This window comes from Geotrypetes seraphini, chromosome 2, assembly GCF_902459505.1.
Source record: "Geotrypetes seraphini chromosome 2, aGeoSer1.1, whole genome shotgun sequence".
Lineage (NCBI taxonomy): Eukaryota > Metazoa > Chordata > Amphibia > Gymnophiona > Dermophiidae > Geotrypetes > Geotrypetes seraphini.
Genome location: NC_047085.1, coordinates 388,910,580 through 388,931,951, shown reverse-complemented (window position 1 = coordinate 388,931,951; position 21,372 = coordinate 388,910,580). Strand labels below are relative to the sequence as shown.

General features: G+C 43.6%; 1 protein-coding gene across 4 annotated transcripts in view; it reads left to right on the top strand.

The window, feature by feature from the left end:
• The window catches only part of TAX1BP1 (Tax1 binding protein 1), a 256,118-nt gene extending 244,652 nt beyond the window's left edge, over positions 1–11,466 (top strand). For 3 of the 4 annotated variants that reach the window (XM_033930769.1, XM_033930766.1, XM_033930767.1), the window contains exons 17-18: positions 8,355–8,440; positions 10,320–11,466. In XM_033930769.1, the coding sequence (XP_033786660.1) occupies positions 8,355–8,440; positions 10,320–10,521 (288 nt within the window). In that variant the 3' untranslated portion in view covers positions 10,522–11,466. The remainder of the gene's footprint in view (positions 1–8,354; positions 8,441–10,319) is intronic. The other variant, XM_033930771.1, reaches the window with a different exon arrangement.
• Positions 11,467–21,372: the final 9,906 nt, after the last annotated feature.

Sequence of the window (21,372 nt, the reverse complement as noted above, 5' to 3'; positions counted from 1 at the left end):
CCTTACTTCCTATGGGGAAACTTGCTTTGATATACGAGTAATTTGGTTTATGAGCATGCTTCTGGATCGAATTATGCTTGTAAACCAAGGTTTCACTGTATTTGTTTAACACATCTGCTTTCTTCTCACCACTGGACATAGCAGAAGGCAGCAGCTTTCAGTGTTGCAATTCCATTTCTAGCCTTCCTCCTTTCCTCAACACATCTAGAAAAAAGTCTTGTCAATTTTCTTAATTTCTTTAGCCAGTTTTTCTTCTGCATGTGCTATATAGCTAACCAAGTACGGTGGTACCTTGGATTATGAGCATAATCCATTCCAGGAGCATGCTCGTAATCCAAAATGCTCGTTTATCAAAGCGAGTTTCCCCATAGAAAATAATGGAAACTCGCTTTGATACGTTCCCATCCCCCCCCCCCCCGATAACCAGCATCGCTTCCCCCCACTCGCAAAGGCCCCCTCGCTCTAACCGGCACTCCCCCCCGCGCGAACCGGCCACCCCGCCCGAACAACTTAAACTTACTCCCCCCCCCCCCGTCTAGCGTGTGCCTAGAAGATCTTCCTGCTTCTGCCTGCCTGCCTTGAGCATGCATCTGCGCATGCTCAAGGACTTCTAATTCTCCCTCTCGCCGAGAATCTCAGCAAGAGGGAGAATTAGAAGTCCTTGAGCATGTGCAGATGCATGCTCAAGGCAGGCAGGCGGAAGCCGGAAGATCTTCTAGGCACATGATCTGTGCCAGCGCTAGACGGGGGGGAGGGGGGTAAGTTTAAGTTGTTCGGGCGGGGGCCGGTTCGTGCGGGGGGGGGGGGGCGGTTGGAGCGATGGAGCCTTTGCGAATGGGGGGAAGCGATGCTGGTTATTGGGGGGGGATGGGAACGTATCAAAGCGAGTTTCCATTATTTTCTATGGGGAAACTCGCTTTGATAAACGAGCATTTTGGATTACGAGCATGCTGGTTATCAGGGGGGGGTGCTCGCAAATCGAGTCAACATTTGGTTTGCGAGTCAAAAGTTTGCTGAGTGTTTTGCTCATCTTGCAAAACACTTGCAAACCGGGTTACTCGCAAACCGAGGTTTGACTGTATTTCCCCTCGTTGCTTCTTTTGAGTTTTAATGCAGTATTTTTAACCTTGTGAGAAGTACCATTTGGTGAGTATTTAGCCTCATGTTCTCATTAGCCTTAGCTTCAATCACAACTATATAGAATTTTCTTGCATTATGAATTTATAAAGATAGGACACATTTTCCTTTTTTTAATATATTTTGGAGCTAAGCTAGTGGTTTTAGAACACTGTATTGGCAAGTTCACATGACAAGTCTGTTTTGATTTAGTGACATGTGGCAGATATGCTTGGAAGTAGCTAGGGGGAGGCGGTCTCAAGCAGCATAGTGCCCCAAAACAGTGTCTGCTGAAGCTGTTTGTTCTTGTCCTTTATGAAATAAGAGTTGATAAGAAGTAGCAGCCCATCAAGACAATTTAGTTACGTGGCTGACTGCAGTGTGACATTTGTAAGATTCTTGGCTAGTGATGGCAGTATAGTTCCATCAGAAATGACCATTGGGGAAATGAGCTTTTAAGTCCAAATCAGTGCATGTGTGTTTCTTGCTGAAATTCAGATTGACAGTTTAAGAGCCTGACTTGAAAACCTATTATTTAGACTTTGAATTTCAATCTTTATAAAATGTTGCTTTACACATACTTGCAGTGCATTTTAGAGTTATTCTTTGGAGCCATCCTTCTCCCTGTATAAGATCTGTATTTCCCATAATAAAAGTATTAAAAAGATGAGCTTATTGAGTACTGTAAATACTCAACTATATGAATAAGTCAAGAAATTTAGGTTAAAATCCTCTTAAAAAAACCCAAACAAGCAACCCAAACAAACCCCTCCCCCCCTGGGTTGTCTTATCTATGAGTAACAGCCCTAGGACCAAAAAATATTTAGCAGTCAACCCCACCCTGCACCTGTCGGCGGCGCAAACAGCATTACAGTTCCACACATCCCAGCCATGTACTTTCAATTCTCAGCTGTTTCCTTACAGCACCAGCCTTGAAAAGATAGGAGGCTTACACTTATTTTTGTTCATCAGTCCCACTTTTCCCTCTCCACCATCACCACATCCAAAATTTCTCCCTCTTCCCTATGCATCTGTACTTCATGCCTCTCCCACTACCATGTCCAATATTTCTTTCTCCCTTCCTATGCCCAATTCACCTGCTTTCTTCATTTCCCCATGTGCACCATCTCTCTTTCCCTCTCACTCAGACACCCATGCCCAACAATTCTCCCTTTCTAGTCCCTTCCCACCTCAGTATCTCTTTCCCTTACTTCCTCCATTCTTCCATCCTATGTTCCAAGTTCATGCTCCCCTTCTTCACTCCATTCTTTATCCTATGTTCATGCTCTCTCCCTCCTTTCTTCCATCCTTTGTCTGAAGTTTGCCCCTTCCTTCTGTGTCCCAACGTGACTCTGCTTCTCCCTTCCTATGTCAATGGAGTTCATCTTACTCCCTTCCTGTCCCAACGTGAGCTTCCTCCTCTCTTCCATGTCCCAACGTGCCCCTCATCATTCCCCTCTGTTCCGCGTCCCAAATTCGTGCCTCCCAGGGATGTTTACCTCCTCTAGCCAACTCCCTCCTCCCAGCTGCACTTCTCTTGGCAAAGCCACAAGCGGTGGCTTCTGCATGCAGTCTGCTGGTCTTCACAAAGCCATGATTGGTGGCTCCTGCCTGCAGTCCACTGACCCAAAAGCTTTCCCTCTGATGAGGGAAGGCTTCCGGGTCAGTGGGCCAAATGCACGAGCTACTGATCTCGGCTTTGTGAAGACCAGGGGACTGCGTGCAGGAGCCGCTGCTTGCGACTTTGTCAAGAGAAGTGCAGCTGGGAGGAGGGAGCTGACCAGAGGAGGTAAACACCTACGGGAGGCATGAATTTTGGATGTGGAACGACAACGAGGGGTGCATTGGGACACAGAAGGGAGGAAGAAGGAGCATATTGGCACAGGAAGGGAGAGGCAGTACCCCGGTTCGTAAGTATGAATTGGACATATGTTGAGCGTTCTTAAACTAGGGACTGCCTGTTAGTTACTTGAGGTCTGCTCTAGATTATGACCTCTGACTTGTCCTGCCCCCTCTGATTCAACTTCCTGTTTCAGTACAGACAGGCAGATCAGAGGGCATGCTATGGGGCAGACCTCAAGTGGTGTATATCTGCAGTGCTTGTGCTGTATGGAAAAAGTTGAGAATTGAAGGTACACGGTCAGGGAGTGGGGATTGTAATGCCAGCTTAATTTTGTGAAAGCACACAGGTATTTTTAGCTGATGTGTTGTGTTGTGATGATAACAGCCAGCTAATTCAGTACTTATCTGAGTAAACACTTCCTCCCAGAGAAGGTATATGACACTTCCTAAGCTGATAAAAGGGTCTATAGAAATTTAGACTGTAAGCCCCTAAGGACAGAAAAAGTATTGCTTTGATTTTACCACAGAAAGGCAGTATATCAAATCCTATTATCCTTACACCTCTCTGTTCATCAGCAACTGTGCACATGCTCAAATTTAGGTAATATATAACACTGCTGTGATAGCATAGTCCAGCTTCTTCTGAGCCCATCTCAGAAAGGGGTACCATACTCTTCTCAAAGTTCTCAAGTTGATTCCTTTGCATCACAATTAGTCAACTAAAAATGTAAATATTTTAGAACCTCAGGATGAGGGAACCGATTTTGGTAGCAGAAAGCTGTCTCCTAACCCCTAACGTGCTATTTCACACCTTGCTGCAGTTGTACAGCTTGCAAACAAGAAATGACAGATTAGGTTCTTACCTCGATAATCTGGGTTCTGTTAGGATACACAGGAGTCCATACTTGACCTGCTGATACTCCGTCTACAGTTTTGTGGGAAGTAGTAATCGCTTTAAAAACTTGAAACTCTTCCTCTTCTGCAGTGGAGAACAGCTCCCTCCTCAGTTGATACCAAAGCAATCAAACTCCACTGAAACATAAGAAAAGAGAAACAGAAGAGGCACAGGGAAATCCCTGCTCTGAAACGTAGGAAATAGAGCAATGATTAATAAAGAATTAACAAGCAAACAGTGAAAAATAAATCACTCACATGAATAACTAAGAACTAATCTACTAAGAGTAACAAGGGGCTAGAGGACCTTCCCAAGGGAAAGAGAAAAGGGCACCCCAGTTCCTGTAAAATGTCTTTGCTTAATCTTAGATACAGGAGAAGAGGTCCAGAGACAGACACAGGCAATATCTGAGGCAGAAATCAGGCAAATCAGAAAAAATCTGCATAGGGAGGGTAGCACGAACTTGTGTTGTGGATACACAGGAGTCCATACTTGAGCTGACGTATCAAAGCAGTGCCATATGTCTGGGGGGGGGGCCCCACAGATAAGCCTGTCCACAGAACTAATGATCCAAAGGCAGCATTCTCCTGAGCCACCACATCCACCCTGTAGAACTTTGTAAAGGTATGAAGAGTAACCCAAGTAGCTGCCCTACAGATTTAATCAGGTGAACCAGCTTGTGACTCTGCCCAGGAGATCGCTATGTTTCTTGTGAAATGTGTAGCAAGAGAAATAGGAAGCTGCTTCCCACAGGAAATGTAGGAAGAAGAAATCGCCATGTAGATCCATCTGGCAATAAAAGCTTTGGAAGTTGGCCTGCCCTGTCTCGAATGACTGGTCAACACAAAAAGATGATCAGAAAGCCTGGAGTCATTAGTCCTCTCCAGGTAGATGAGCAAAGGCCCTGTGCACATTCAGCTTGTGCAATAGTTTATTCTTTTTGGCTGATCTTGTAGGCTGAAAGTTCCTGATTGGAGACAGACCAAAATAGAAAAAAATAGTGATTTTAGGGTTTTGGAGGAGAGGGACCCAAGTGCTAACCCCAGAAACCTCTAAAACTTAATTTTTCACACACACACCCCAATGTTCCCCATGGGGAATAATGGCAGTACTCACTGTGATTTCTGATGCCTGAGGGAAGGGATTTCTGCCTCAGAAAGTGCTCAGACCTCAACCATCAAAGGAATTCTTCTGACTGGTAGTCAGACGGATCATGACCACTGACTCCCACCCCTGAGATTCCTCACTTAGTGACAGGGGGAGAAATTATGCATCCAGCTCCCTGACACCCAGAAGATTCTTACTCAGTGGCCACACAGCCTGCGCTCAAGCCTCTGATAAAATCAGTAGATGAGCCACTCCCAGGTAGATGGACCCCGAGCTCGTGAAGGGACCCAAAGCAGGCTAGCTCCATAGGTACTCTTGAGATTGGCCTGGGAGTAGCAGTGCTCCCACATGGGACTGTGTCCTTTCCCTGGCAGAGTATGCCCAAGAAGGGGACCTCAAAGCACCAAAGCCATGAAGAATGCCAAAAATCACACGGAAAAATACCCCAAAATAGCAAATAGAGGCAGAGCAGATCACAACATACCTTCTGAGTTGCTATTTTTTTTAAATTATAATTGTAAAATGTTGGTACCATACCATTTTTTAAATCTGTTTAGTTTAATGTTTTTATTTATTTATTTTCTGTTAGAAGTACACTTCTCCCTCTGTATTCGCGGAGGATGTGGGCAGAACATAGCCGTGAATACCAAAAAACCACAAATAACTTTTTGCATGTTGTTCGCGTTTTAGACCTGAAAAAGATTTTAAAAACGTGAATAACCCAACCTGTGATTTGCTCCATACAATTCCGGGAGCAGTGATTTCCTTCAGAACCACTGGGAGCAGCAATTTCTTCCATGAACCACTGGGAGCAGTGATTTCCAATGTGAAACACCGGGTTCAGTGATGAAAATTAGGGGCGGAGTCAGCAGCAGAAAAATTGCGAATAAGCGAATCTGCAGATACGGAAACCGCGCATATGGAGGAAGAAGTGTACTGTGTTGGATTCAAACTCAGAAACATCACTGTAGAACAGGGGTGTCAAAGTCCCTCCTCGAGGGCCATAATCCAGTTGGGTTTTCAGGATTTCCCCAATGAATATACATTGAAAGCAGTGCATGCACATAGATCTCATGCATATTCATTGGGGAAATCCTGAAAACCCAACTGGATTCCGGCCCTCGAGGACCGACTTTGACACCTGTGCTGTAGAAGGCAGTAGCTTTAACCAATGTGCTACAGAGGAAGCTAAGAATCTGCGTATCAATTGTAAAACTAGGTCTTATAGGCATTGTAAGGAAATATACCTTTGAGCATAGTTTGTGCTTCAGATAGACATGAGTTTGGTAGACGTGATTTCTGTGGACGGGACTTAGGTGTGCTTTGAACGATGTTTATGCGATCTTGTAAATAGGGTTTAGGGATTTAGTTTTGCTTTATTAAGCTCAAAATACATTTAAGCCACCACATAAAAAGGGCACATCAATACAAACATATTGCATGCCAAACCTACTAGTTTTCTGGCAAAACAGCAATGTTATTTGCTAATTACAGCACATGAGAAACAGTTTTAGGCTTCTTGCTAAAAAAAAAACCCAAAAAACAACCCTTTTTTTCCTCACTAAACTGCTTCAATCAGCTGATTCTTGAAACAGGTATATTTAGCAAGGAAACCACTTGAAAAGAATTTATATATTGCATAGATAACTTCATTTGCAAAAGGTTAAAAAGAGAAAAGAGAGATAAGACATTAGAATGGCTTCTAGTTCATTGCAAATGGAGATATGCAGCTGCACAATACTGACCTCATTGTGAGATCATCAAAGTGCACCTGCAAGGTAGAATGCCACATTTAAAAGAGGAACATGTGCTGGTGGGGGGAATTGTTTGGGATTCGAACCTATGACCTCTGGAAGATGTGCATAGAGCTTTTACCCATTGAGCCACAGCAGCTTCTTTTTAGTCAGGGGTTTCCTACCATGAGAGCTTAGGATATCCTGCCATGTGATGGTACCTTAGCATATCACTAAGCTATGATATCACAGGGCAGTCAGAGACACCTGACTAGAAGCTGCTGTGGCTCAGTGGGTAAAAGCCTTATGCTCATCTTCTAGAGGTCATGGGTAGAGAATGACATTTGTTCCCGTCCTCACAGGAATTCAATTTCCCTTTCCTATCCCTGCAGGTTTTGGCGCTATTGCTGTCCCTGCCCCATTCCTGTAAGCTCTGCCTTAATTGCACAAGCCTCAAATCCTTATGATTTTAAAGTGTTTGAGGCTTGTGTAGATGAGGATGGAGCTTTCAGGAATGGGGCAGAGACAGGAAAAGAATTTGTGGGAATGGGACAGAAAAATGAGTTCCCAAGGGGACGGGGAAAAATTTGTCCCTGTGTCATTCTCTAGTCGTGGGTTTGAATCCCAAACAACTCCCCCCCCCAGCTCATGTTCCTATTTTAATTGTACATCAGTATATAGGCATAAAGACTTTCATCAATTTATTTTGAGGTTAATCAAATATCAGCTTGTTCACACATAAATATTTTAATTGTGGCATTCTACCTTGCAGGTGCATCTTAAAGATCTCACAATGAGGTCAGCATTGTACAGCTGCACACCTCCATTTGCAATGAACTAGAAGCCATGCTAAGGTCTGTATCTTTAACCTTTTGCAAATGAAGTTATCTATGCAATATATAAATTCTTTTCAAGTGGTTTGCTTGCTGAATGTACCTGTTTCAAGAATCAGCTGATTGGAGCACTGTTTATTGAGAAAAAAAGGGTTATTTTTTAGCGAGAAGCCCAAAGCTGTGTTTTTTCATGTGCTGTAATTAGCAAATAACATTGCTGTTTGGTCAGAAAACTAGTAGGTTTGGCATGCAATATGTTTGTATTGATGTGCCCTGTTTATGTGTGGGGCTTATTAAATGTATTTTGAGCTTAATAAAGCAAAAATAAATCCCTAAATCCTATTTACATGATCGCATCAACATCGTCCAAAGCACGCCTAAGTCCCATCCACAGAAATCATGTCTGTGTAAAGCACAAACTACTCTGAAAAGAAGACCTGGTTTTCATTTGCCTACAATTTTGGCATTACTTGGATGCATTATGGAGCCCAAATATATGTTAATGAGTGAAGAGACATCCACATTGAAGCCTCTCCCATGCCACGCCCATGTCTATATAGTTAGGTGCAGTTGTTCCCAAAGAGAGCCCACACAAATGTAGGAGCGTCTGAAAACTTGCGCCTACATTTATAGGACACCCATCTGCCAATTAACACGCTCATTAACCACTTACTTTGGATGCCTAAGTCCCGCTTAGTGTTAGGCAGGACTTAAGAGCACTTTATAGAATCAGGGCCTTTGTTGAGAAGAAAGAGTAGAGGTATTTTTTATTTTGTTTTTGAGGAACTTAGATTTTCTTTGTCTGATTAGAGCTTCTTGTTCACCCAGGACCCATCTGAGAATGTACCTGTGGCCCAAGATCCTCCGAGTTTCCTCTTACAGGAACGTGGTACAGGCTTCTGCTTTGATTCCAGGTATCTTGCACAATGATTATTGTAAAAAAACAAATTGTTCATCTTGCAACAGACACTCAGTGCATCGAGGTGAAAGGTTGCTATTACAGTCTCTTATTTTTAGAACAAGAGAAATCCACCCTTTTTTAGGAGGATTCTTAGAGCCTGTTAGGTGTTGGTGGTGTATTTTTTTTTTCTATTCTACCAATTTTTTTCTTTTAGTTTCTACTGGAATTTGAACAAAATAAAATTAGCAGCTCATTACTGAACAAAGTTAATGATACCTAGATCCAACTTGCCAATCATCTGAAATCACTTGGGAGTAATCTTAGGCTCAGCCCTAAAGCTGAGAGACAACATCTCTCATGTACAGAAAACATTTTCTTCAAATTCAAAACTACCAAACTACGCAAAAAGAGTTATCCGAAGACAATTTCAGATTTGTCATCCAAAGCACAGTCACACATCACTTTGACTACACAACACATTACTGATAGGAGTTCCCTCAAAATACCTAAAAGCTCTGCAATCTGCTGAAACCACAGTGACTAGAATGATTCATAATATCCCAAGTCAAGAACACATCTCCCTGACACTAATATCCTTACACTGGCTACCAATAGAATATCAATCCAATATAAAACCTTGATCTGGTTTTCAAAGTACTGTCAGATATGTTATCTCCGATACTGACTTCCACACTACACATCCATCAACCTACTTGGCCACTATGGTTCTCAAGAACTAACTTCCTCAACATACCCTCTACTTGAACAATTCACAATGAAGCATGGAGGAACTCCATCTTTTATATCAAAGGACCCCCAATTGTAGAACCGACTCCCAGAACAAATTTGATCAATAACTGACCTTAAGACATTCAAAACATGTTTAAAGATGTTTATCCCATTCACTAATATGTGTCTGGATATCCTGAGCAGAAGTCAATGAACAGGGTCAAGAGTAAGAGTCTAAGGGCTCCTTTTATGAAGGTGTGCTTGCGTTTTTAGCGCACGCTCCAGATTAGCGCGCGCTATAGTGCGTGCTAGCTGAAAAACTACTATCTGCTCAAGAGGAGGGGGCTTGTTCGCGCGGCATTTTAGTGCACGTTAAGGCCCTAATGCGCCTTCGTAAAAGGAGCCGTAAATGTTTGAGCCAATGTCTCCCAGATATATAACGGCACCTTGCCTTATTCCTATCATGATTGTAGTCCTTTAAAGCGCACACCTTACACTGTATTTTCTACCCCTGTCAACAATGTTATGACGTGTCTTAAATTATATGTGAGAACTATAAACTTGAATAGTATACACGCAGAGCTGTAATCCTGTAATGTGTGTTGTATTTCATCTGATTATGTATGTAGAACTGTAATCCGTCTTGAAACTGATAGATTACGCAGAATATAAATCTTTCAAATAAGTCTTGTTAAGACTTCTCAAAATCTCCCTGCTTAAATTCAGATTCTTCAGAATTATAAACTCCACCATCCACTTCTCCCCTCCCCGCAAAAATATTTTACCCCTTCCAGAAGGAGCAGTGTCTACAGAAGTTAAAGCACCTGTACCTTCAACTATCCAGGGGTTTACCTTTCTTCTTTTCCCCTTCTCATCCAGCCTAGTCATTGCCACAACAATCCTCTGACAGTTGCACAGAAGCATTTGTTAGATGTTGCTGTCACATGATCACAGAGACCCCTGTCCCACTAGATATGCTCTGGAGCAGAAGTCAGGTTTGGGAACCAAACCTGAATTCCCCATACTGACCCATAAACATAATCCAGTTTCTTCTTTTTTTTCCGTTGTGAAATAGGTGCAACTGACTGTGAACATTGTCATTCCTTTTGAAGTTTTTAAATTTGTTTTCAGTTGTAAAATTCACTTCCTGTTTTTATTTCTAGCTTTGACCTGCAGAAGAAGTGTCCACTTTGTGAGGTGATGTTTCCACCTAACTACGATCAGAGCAAGTTTGAAGAGCATGTTGAGAGTCACTGGAAGGTGTGCCCGATGTGCCATGAACAGTTCGCCCCTGACTGTGATCAGCAAGTCTTTGAGAGGCATGTTCAGACACATTTTGATGGTCATGTGTTAAATTTTGATTAGTCTGCTCAGTGAAAAATTCCCGCAAATAGCTTACAAGCAAATATAATTCAGTTTTCTGATTAAAAAATATTTTAGTTTAGAATGGACTGCACTGTAATTGGACTTAAGATAAGTCTCTGGCTTGTTCAGCAGGTAACACTTGAGTCTCTTATAAACTAACATTCTGAGATTTCATTTCTTATGTGTGTAACTGTATTTATTCTGCTGGATCTGTAAATTCTATGAATAAGATTAGAGGCATATTTTTAATGTTACAGCTGTGAAAAACATCAACACACAGTTATCAATGCTGTGGGCTTCAACAAAATTGTGCAGAATTTTGTCAACCCTGTTGATTAACTGAAGCATGATAAATATCAGCACTTAAGTAATAAAAAGAGGTTCTCATCCTATTCTTGTGTAGTAAGTAAGTTTATGACTCCCTGCAACTCCAGAAAGTCAAGTAATGTGTTCTGTACAAGAATGTATAACCCATTTCAAAAGCCCAACTTGCATATATTACAAGATCACTTACATTTTAGTACTACAGATCTTTAAAAGTATAGTATGCTTTAATCCAGTTTATTAAGGGGCTTTGGTTTATTTTCTTTAGGATGTCTGAAACCTAAAAGATAATAATTTTGTGTGGACCTCTGGGAAAAGGTAATTGCTATCCTGACAAATACCAGGAAAAGTATTTAAAATCACTGAGCTGCTTTTGTGCTTAATGCAAAACATTTTATTGAGAAATGCATTATCAACCTATATTGCTGGTTTCATACTGAATTGCACTGTGGGATGACTATTTCTTTATTTAAATAAAGTTTCTCATTTTACATCTCTTTTACCTGATCGCACATATACTTTTGAATATTTGTTTCAAATCTGTATTATGTGAACAAAAAAGTCAGATTTTGGGGGGGTTGAATTAAGACCTGCCGCATTAAAGACAAACCAGTGATTTAACTGAGTCTGATTGTATTTTCTGTATTGTCTACTGAATTCCTATCATCTGCTCCAATGGTCTGTTTTTCTTCCATGTACTACCAGCTTATAATTTTTCCATTGTGCTGGACGGTAATGATTCTTTCTGCTATTTATGCAAGGGGGTGCTGAAAAGTTAACCCAACTAACTTCCTAAATTCTGAGCTTTATTTTGCCATTGTAGCTGAAAAGAGTGTTTTTATTTTGCAAAGTGCCAATTTGCAGAATCATAATGCTATATTTTGACATTATTTCAGATCACTGATTGAACCATGTCAATGAAAAGTATGAAATTTTCAAGTGAGGAACTCTAAGCCATCATGAAGTTCCTATTCTTGCAGAAGAAATCTCCAAAGGAAATCCATGAATGTATGATGCAAACGTTGAGTGACAAATGCCCATTGTACTCCACTATGAAGAAGCAATTTGTAAACTTTCAGCATGGAAATTTCAAGACTGGAGATGCAGCAAGGTTAGGAGGCCTCACTACAAATATCCAGGAACATGTTGGGTGTATAATCCACGAGTAGCTAGGCATGCAGAAGCTATCAGCCAAGTGGATGCCCAAATGTTTGAATGCTGACAAGAAATGACATTGAGTGAACACTTCCAAGTTGATTTTGCAGCATTTTCAGCAAGCTGGTGCCAACTTTTTGGAATGACTAGTTACTGTTGAAGAAACATGGTTATACCACTGTGATCCTGAGACAAAACAACAGTCCATGCAATGGTAGCACTCAGGTTCACCAAGGGAATTCAAGACCCAGAAGTCATCAGGAAAGGTCATGGCCATAGTGGTTTGGGATCAAGAAGGTGTTGTAATGACTGACTATCTTCCAAGGGGCCAAATAGTTAATGCAGAATATTACTGTAACTTTCTGTACCAATTAAAAGAGGTATTGGAAGAAAAAAAGAAAGGGAAGTTGTGGAAAGGAGTTATCTTTTTGTAAGATAACTGCACCTGTTCACAAGGCTGGCAAAACAATGGATGTAGCAAAGGATAGTGTAAGGAAGAACGCCTATAATATAGGTATCTGACTTGCACCTACGGAGGATTCTAGGCACACCTACAGACGCCTAAGGCTAGTATAGGTATAGCTTATACAAGAAGTGACCTTAGGCGTCCGTAGGTGTGTATCCTTTATAGCTTAACCTGAAATAATAAATACCATACAGTCAACCCATTTAGAGTGTGCTTAGGCGCTTCCATAGGCGCTAGTCAGATGCCTTAAATGTAGGCCTGTAAAATGCTGGCCTGCATTTAAGGCATCTGTCCAAAAAATAAATATAATTCTGGATGTGGCGCCTACCGGTAATTGACACACAAGTGCCCATTTTGCAGGCGCCTACAATGGCAGGCGCTGTTTCCAGAATCAGGGCCAAGATTTTGATGTATCTGTATATTTGTATATATGTAGGGAAAAAGGCACTGATAATCATCATTTATGTCAGCAGTAGAAGCAAATAAATAAATAAACAAACAACTGTTGATACCTATTACTATTTGATTCCCTGTTCTGTTCCCCAGCACGATCGACAGGCAAATCAACCAGTTTATCTTGTCTGTTCTGTTTTTCTCCTGTATGCTATTAGTTCTTTTCTAGGCAAATTATTTATGACAGAAAAATACAATAAAAACAATTCCATTTTATTTATTCAATTTTCTATACCATTCTCCCAAGGGAGCTCAGAATGGTTTACATGAACTTATTCAGGTACTCAAGCATTTTTCCCTGTTTGGCTCACAATCTATCTAATGTACCTAGGGCAGGGGTCTGCAACCTTTAAGACATAAAGAGCCACTTGGACCCGTTTTCAAAAAGAAAAAAAAACTTGGAGCCGCAAAACCATTATAAAACATATCTAACACTGCATATATTGTTTCTTATCTTAATGCTATATACAGGATCACTAAATTGAAAATAAAATCATTTTTCCTACCTTTGCTATTTGGTGATTTCATGAGTCTCTGGTTGCACTTTCTTCTTCTGACTGTGCATCCAATCTTTCTTCCTTTCTTTCAGCCTCCTGTATGTTTCCTCTCCTCCAGACCTCATTCTCTCCCCCAACTTTTTCTTTCTGTCTCCCTGTTCCCCCTTCTTTCTGTCTCCGTGCCGTCCCCCAAGCCACTCGGTTTGCTGCCACCGCAATCGGGGAACAGCCCCCAAGCCACCGCCGTCCCAAGCTTTCCCTGCAGAAGTGTTGCGCTGACCAGCATTCCGCTCCCTGACGTCAATTCTGACGTAGGAGAGGAAGTTCCGGGCCAACAAGGCATTTCTCCTCATTCCATCCAGCCTGAGCCCCATCTCTCCTTGATCCAGCATTTCCCTTCTGTGTCTGTCAGAATTACCATTCCACCTATTTTCCAGCATCACCCTTCTTTGTGTCCATCTCACCTATATCCCTATCTCACCACTTTTTCAGAATCTTCATTTGTCTCTGTCCTTATCTTTACGCCATGTTCACCATTTGCCCTTTCAATGTCTTTATCTCCCCCCACACACTTTTTCAGCATTACTTCTATGTCTCTATTTCACCTCCTCTTCATGTCCCCTCTGTATCTCTATCCTTATTCAGTAGGTCCTGCTTACCCTTTCTCTTCTTTGTGTCACTATCTCCATTTTCAGCTTTCCCCCCTTTTCCTTTGTTACTGCACCCTGTAGCTAGAATCTTTCCACCCTCCCTCCACTCAGGCCCAGCCCAGTATGAAATATTTCCTTTTGTTTCCCTCCCCTCTCTCTTTCTCTCTCTCTTCTGCTCCCTCACCCACGAGTCCTGCATCTGGCCCTCTCCCTTCTACCTGCACCTGGCAACACCCCCCTGCTCCGCGGCTCTCTTCAGCAACTTGTCAGCAGCGGTGATCAAGACAAGCTACCGACATTGAGGCCTTCCCTCTACGAATCCCGCCTTTGTGGAAAAAGGAAGTTGAAACAAGCGGGACTCGCAGAGGGTAGGCCCCGACGTCAGAAGCTTGTGCTGAGTTGCCGAAGAGAGCCGCGGAGCAGGGGATGTGGCCGGAAGCAGGTAGAAGGGAGAGGGAGATAGGAAGGCTGTAGATCTCCGGAGCATGACACCGACCCCGGCCAGGATGACTTCTTTTTCAGGCACCTTACAAGTCCAGCGTCGCGGGGGAAATAGCCATGCTGAGCAGTGAGCTCAGCACTACACAGATGAAAGCCTTGCTTGCTGATTGGTCCGGCGGGGCGGGGCCGCCGGACCAATCAGCAAGCAAGGCTTTCATCTGTGTATGTGCTGAGCTCACTGCTCAGCATGGCTATTTCCCGCCGCGACGCCGGACTTAAGCTGCATGCCTGCGTGACACACTACCGGAGCCGCAGCAAAGGTGGAAAAGAGCCGCATGCGGCTCTGGAGCCGCAGGTTGCCGACCCCCGACCTAGGGCAATGGTGGGATTAAGTGACTTACCCAGGGTCACAGGGAGCAGCGGGGGTTTGAACCCACAACCTCAGGATGCTGAGGCTGTAGCTTTAACCAGTGCACCACTCTCTCTCCTCCAGTGCAATAGGTGAGTCAATCTGCATAAGTGGGTCATTGCCCAATGGTCGTGAGCCATCTGCAGAAGGAATCCACTCCGGATTTTTTTTTTTTTTTGTGACTCTTCTTTTCTTTGCAGGGAGCTCTGCTGCCATCTGCAGTTTTTCCCTTGTGCATGTGAGCCTGAAGGAGTGTTTCTGTTCTGCTCTTCTCTTTTTCTTATTTTCCTTGGTGTTTTTGACCCTTTTTGTGGTTTTTAGTGCTTGGCGCATTCACTTTCAGCTCTGCATGCGTAGAGAAGAAGCAGACATGGTCTGCAGCTGACAGGCTGATCCCCGGTGGTACCTGTTAGCCAGCCTACATTAATCTCTTTGGAGTTTGGGGCTGTCCCCACTTAATTTTCACCTGGGCTGGGCTTCCTTCTCAAGATATTCTTGACCTGCTTCAATCGAGCTTTCACTCTCTCCATTCTACAGAAACTGCCCTTGCTAAAGTCTCTAATGACCTGCTCCTGACCAAATCCAATGACTCTACTCTATCCTCATCCTTCTTGATCTGTCTGTAGCCTTTTGATACTGTTGATCATCACCTACTTCTCGATACGTTGTCCTCGCTGGGATTCCAGGGTTCTGTTCTCTCCTGGTTTTCTTACTATCTCTTCCATCGTACTTTCAGTGTAATGGTAGATCCTGTTCCACTGCTATCCCACTGTCTATCGGTGTACTTCAAGGCTCTGTCTTGGGCCTTCTCCTCTTCTCCATATATACCCGCTTTCTTGGTACACTGATCTCCTCCCATGGTTTTCAATGTCACCTCTTTGTTGATGACTCCCAGATCTACTTCTTCACACCAGATATCTCTACAGGAATGCAGGCCCGAGTCTCAGTCTGCCTGTCCAACATTGCTGCTGAAACCAAATGCCTTATCTTTCTGCCTAAACCCCCTTCTCCCTCCCGCTGTTCTCTTTTTCTGTGGATAACACTCTTTTCTTCCCTGTCTTGTCAGCTTGCAACCTCAAGGTAATCTTTGACTCCTTTCTCTACTTTTTCTCTCAGATCCAATAAATCGCTAAAACCTGTTGCTTCCTCCTCTATATTACCAAAATCTGACCTCCCCAAGCATACTACCAAAACCCTTATCCACGCTCTCATCACCTCTCACTTAAGACTATTGCAATGTACTTCTCTCAGGTCTTCCGCTGAACCATCTCTTGGGTAAGTCCCTCTTATCTGTACCCTTCTCCATCGCCAGCTCCAGACTCCACCCCTTCTTTCTTGCCACGCAGTATGCCTGGAGCAGGCTGTCAGTCAATACATCATGCTCCATCTCTAGCGGTATTCAAATCCAAGCTAAAAGCCCACTTTTTAAAAGCTGCTTTCAACTCCCACTCACTGTCAAGTTACCTTTACCCGTCATACAATTTCTTCTGCTAGATACACCCCAACCCTGAGATGTCCTGTCTGTCCAAATTAGATTGTAAGCTCTGAGCAAAGACTGTCTACTGAATGTTAAATGTAGAGTGCTGCATATGCCTTTCAGCGCTATAGAAATGATAAACAGTAGTAGTAAAGGTTTTAGGTGTTATACTTACAGCTCTCCCTCAGTATTTACAGTTTCCCTATTTGCAAATTCGATTATTCGTGATTTTTTTTTTCTTCTACTTTTCTTCTTTCTTCTATTTGCAGGCTGCCTGAACCTCCCTGGACCTTACCTGGTGGTCTAGTGGTGACGTGGGGCAGGAGCAATCTTCCTATACTCCTACCCTGTGCAGGAAGAACATGGGAGAGCAGGAGGGAATTGTGCCAGTATTTCATAATGTAGTCTTGCAAATATCTTTAAAATTGCTTCTTTTTGGTAGCTCTGAAATGCAGAGACCTATGACTAAGTGTCAAATTGAAAAGGGAATAGAGCTAACATAATTTCCTTTTTTCCCCACAAATAAAAGATATTCCCTTGTTACATCTTATTGGAGACAATGATGTTGGATTAAGTGGGCTCATGCTGCATCATCCCTCAGAAATATAGCAGCAGGAAGAGGTTACAGGAGAGATGAGTGGAGTTTGGAAGGGGGTTCTTGTTTTGGTTTTCCTCTTGGCTCAGCAACTATGCTTGGCTTTCCATCGTTACTACCAACATAGCTCTGTAACAGGCCAACTTTTGGGGTCTGTGACCTGTGAGGCTGAGCAGGGCATCATGAATGAGGGGGTACTGCTATAGTGGAATGCCACCCCCAGATTCTTCCATATAATGTGGGCCAGGGAAAGAGGGGAGTGTGGGAGGGGGTTGACAGTACCAGGCATAAAATGGAGGCGAAAGAAGGGGCCATTTATTAAAAGCAAGAAGAGGAATGTTGTGTTGGAGTCACTAATAAAAGGAGGGGGCATTGTTTCAAAGCTGTTATCACCAAATGAGTTGCCAATTTCCATTTTTGCAGAAGGCACTGGAGTCAGTTCTAACTCAGCTCCTCGAGTTAACTACTTTTTCTGTGGCTGCTAGAGCTTTCTCAGGTGGGCTGGCAAACAATGGGTTGATAAGCATGCATGCCTTTGGGTTCACTGATTTCCTGCTCAGCATGTGATCTTTGGGATTTTCAGCAAGGGCAAGAAGCATTACATGCAAATGTGATCCTAGGGGTTGTGTGGAGCAACTGATTACTGAGCTTCCAAGGTTTTTGTAAGCATGTGGAACTGGTATTGCATTTCAGTCTGAGTTCTAGATATGAATGGTGTCTTGGGCTCATGGAAGGGAAAGTAAGAATATGATCCTTGCAGGAAGGGTGGGGATAAAAACTTTGAAATGTGCAATGAATCTCAGCCTGCAGGGAAGGGGCACTGACCAAGGTAGAGTGAGAGGAAATCTAATGGGGGGAGGAATTAGTAGGGAGCAAGGCAATTCAGGTCAGGAGGAAGTAGAGCGGGGGGTGGAGTGGAGTAGGTACAGGAGAGGGGTTTTTTAAGCATCCTATCCCAAAACAAAGATCAAACTGAACTGGGAGAAAGAACTGAGAGGAAAAACAGAATCTGAAGATGACAGGAGGAAGAAGACATTAAGGTGGGGAGGAACTGAGAAAGAAGTGGGGATGGTCTGAGAAAAAAAGGCTTTGTGTGAAGCAAATTGATTAAGGAAACGCAAGAAGCCTTCGCCGACAAGTACCCAGGAACAATCACCAGCTAAACAATCCACTTGCTCATTCATCTTGTCATACTATCACCGGAGGCAGGCTACTTTTTCATGGCCCACCCTGTATATGGTGTGCACAGTTTAGGTAGGGAAGGGGGGCTATTGCGAATTGGCTGGGAGGGGGAGAATATGGATGTATACAGTAGATGGGCCAAATGTAGCATATACTGTATATGGTGTAGATGGGCTGGAAGTAGGATGGTAAACTGGTGATGAGTTGGGTTAGGGAGGAAGAGGGACTAGACATCCCGACTAGTTGGGCTGACAACCCCCATGCTTTAATTTCTTTTATATATACTTGGTAATTTAGTATAATGAGGTGAGCACCCCCCAATCATTTTGAAAAAAGTTAGCTCCTATGTTTCAGAATATCAAAATTGGAGATGTTTAAGATAAATTTATATTCACAGAGAAACCTAGACATATACTTAGTATCTCATGTTAAGAGGGGAGGGGGTAAGGCCAGGGCAGGATTAACCAATAGGCCAAGTAGGCATGTGCCTAGTGCCCGAAATGGTCAGGGGGGCCCGATGAAGGAGGGCATCAACATTGTTTTTTCCAAACGGCGATGGGCCCCTCCAGCATTAATTGGCAATGCAAGCCCCCCAATCGTCAATGTGGCCCCCCCATCGACAGAACGTAAGACAAGCAAGCAACGTGGGTAAGAAAGGCAACAGGAATTGTAATTGTGCAAACGGTGCTGCTTGCCCAGAGCTTCCCTCAAACGCAGCTTCCTGTTTCTGCCTGGGCGCATGGTGGGGGTGGGGTGGGGCCCAGTGTACTTGTGTGCCTAGGGGCCTTCGACGAAGTAATCCTGCCCTGGGTAAGGCCCATAGTTGCAGTACATTTGGGGAGTTTCTACTAATGCACCGGTAACTGGAATGGAATTGGCTTTTCTCCACACACCTTACCCACCCCCATCCACCAAATTATACAGCAAGACTGCACTCAGGGATCAGGTTGAGCTTTAAGTAATATGTCTAGTTTTAGGATGAGAAACGCAAGAATATAATGCATATTCACTGTGACTAATTTCAAATCAGACATGCTATGTGAAGCTTACAGATTAGGTTGTGGTAGATAATCTCTAGACCAGGGGTAGGGAACTCCGGTCCTCGAAAGCCGTATTCCAGTCGGGTTTTCAGGATTTCCCCAATGAATATGCATTGAAAGCAGTGCATGCAAATATATCTCATGCATATTCATTGCGGAAATCCTGAAAACCCGACTGGAATACGGATCTTGAGGACCGGAATTCACTACCCCTGCTCTAGACAATAATTGAGGGGACAGGGCAGTTCTGATGTTCAGCAGATGGGTGGCAAATAAATTAGGATCAGAGCAACCAAGTCGCAGGTATTGACAGTTGATTGAGTTCTAGATATGATTTTCTCTCTATCTTCAAGTTTCTTATTTTAGGATTTTCTTTGTCTTCCTTCCATGTCATCATCATCTCTTTTTCTTCCATGTATATTTGTCTCTCCATTGTTTCTCTCTGAAACAAGGAAGTGGTTTGGCAGGAGTGCTGAGTAGGAATGGAATGTGGTGATGGTTAGCAGGATAAAATTCCACTCAATATCGCTATTGGCTATTACAGTTCCTGGCAACCAGGAGTCAGTGTTCAAAGTAGATTCTGCCATCCAGGACTCTCACATTGGCTTTTCTGCCAAGTTCTAGTAAATCTTGAATTTGATTTTTCTCTATTTTCTGATAGCTCTTAATTTCAGATATTAAAAGAGCACTAGGAATTTAGTGGGGCTTGAAAATTTTTTTTTAATGTGTTATCTTGCTTTTGAAAAAGGAGCACTGGCAGCAGCTTCAGAAGAAGGCCACATATGCTGAAAAATGTAGGCGGGAGAGTAAGAACCGAAAATGAAATGTCAATGAATGAAGGGTTAGCCAGGACTCAGGGTGGCAAGTGTTATGTCAGCATATGAAAAATATAATGCTGATCTCAAATTCAAATAAAGGCTGCTTGCCCCATCATGCAGCAGTTACCTAGGTATTCCATCAAACCCTTTCCTATCTTATTAAGGGACAATGTAGTATACACAGTAATGCATTATTAAAACTGGCTTCAGAAATCCCACTCCATAGCTATTCAGTGCAGTGGTGTACCAAGGGGGAGTGGGGGGGGGGGGGCAGACCGCCCCGGGTGCACGCCCTAGGGAGGGGTGCACAGCCGGCCAGGTCCAGAACATCCTGCCCTACTGTGCATCAGGACCTGCACCTCAGCGCAGCTGCCGACGTACTTTCTCTGGAGCAGTCAGTAGCCGCGTTGAGGTGCAGGAAAGTCCCGCGATGACTAAGTCTACCGGCTCTGCTCCAAAAGAAGTAAGTTACATCAGAGGGGGTGGACGTGGCAGACGCAGTAATCATGGGATATTGCCGCAACTCCTGCGTCTGCTGGGTCCATCCCTCTGATGTAACTTACTTCTTCCGGAGCAGAGCCGGCAGACACAGTCATTGTAGGACCTTCCTGCACCTCAGCGTGGCTGCCGACTCTGCTCCAGAGCAAGTACGTCAGAATAGGGTAGACTAGCAGCTGGCAGCTACAGTTATTGCGGGACCTTGCTGCATGAAGGGAGAGAAGGGAGCAGGATTGCTGGTATGGAAGAGTGGTGGAGGGAGAGAAAGGGGGCAGGGTGGTATGGAAGGGTGGTACTGATGGAATTGATGTGCAGGGAAAGGAGAGAGACATAAAGGAGAAGGATATTGGATTGGAGGGAAAGAAAGGGGGCAGATGCTGATGGAAGTGGGGGGAAGGGAGAGACAAGGGGTAGATGCTAATTGAAGAGGGGTGGATGGAAAGAGAAAGGGCAGACATTGGATGGTAGTGGGGAGGGTAGAGAGAGGAGCCTATGCTGGATGGAAGTGTGAATGGGAGAGATAAGGGAGCAGATGCAGGAAGGAAATGGGGAGGAGAGAAAGGGGAGCAGACGCTGGATGGAAGTGGACAGAGCGAGGAGAAAGTACTAGATGGAAGGAGGGGATAAATAAAAGGAGGGCAAATGGTTGGGGGAAAAGGATTGAGTTAGTGAAATACTGGAGGAGTGAGGGAAAGAAGTGGCAAGCTGTAGCTAGATAGTAAAAAAGGAAATTGACAGGGTAGTAAGAACGAAATCTAGACAGATGCAGAAAATAAACTGAAAAGGAAAAAGAAGAGAAAAGGGAAAGTGATTGCAGAGGAGTGGTATGGGAGAGGGAAGGAGAGG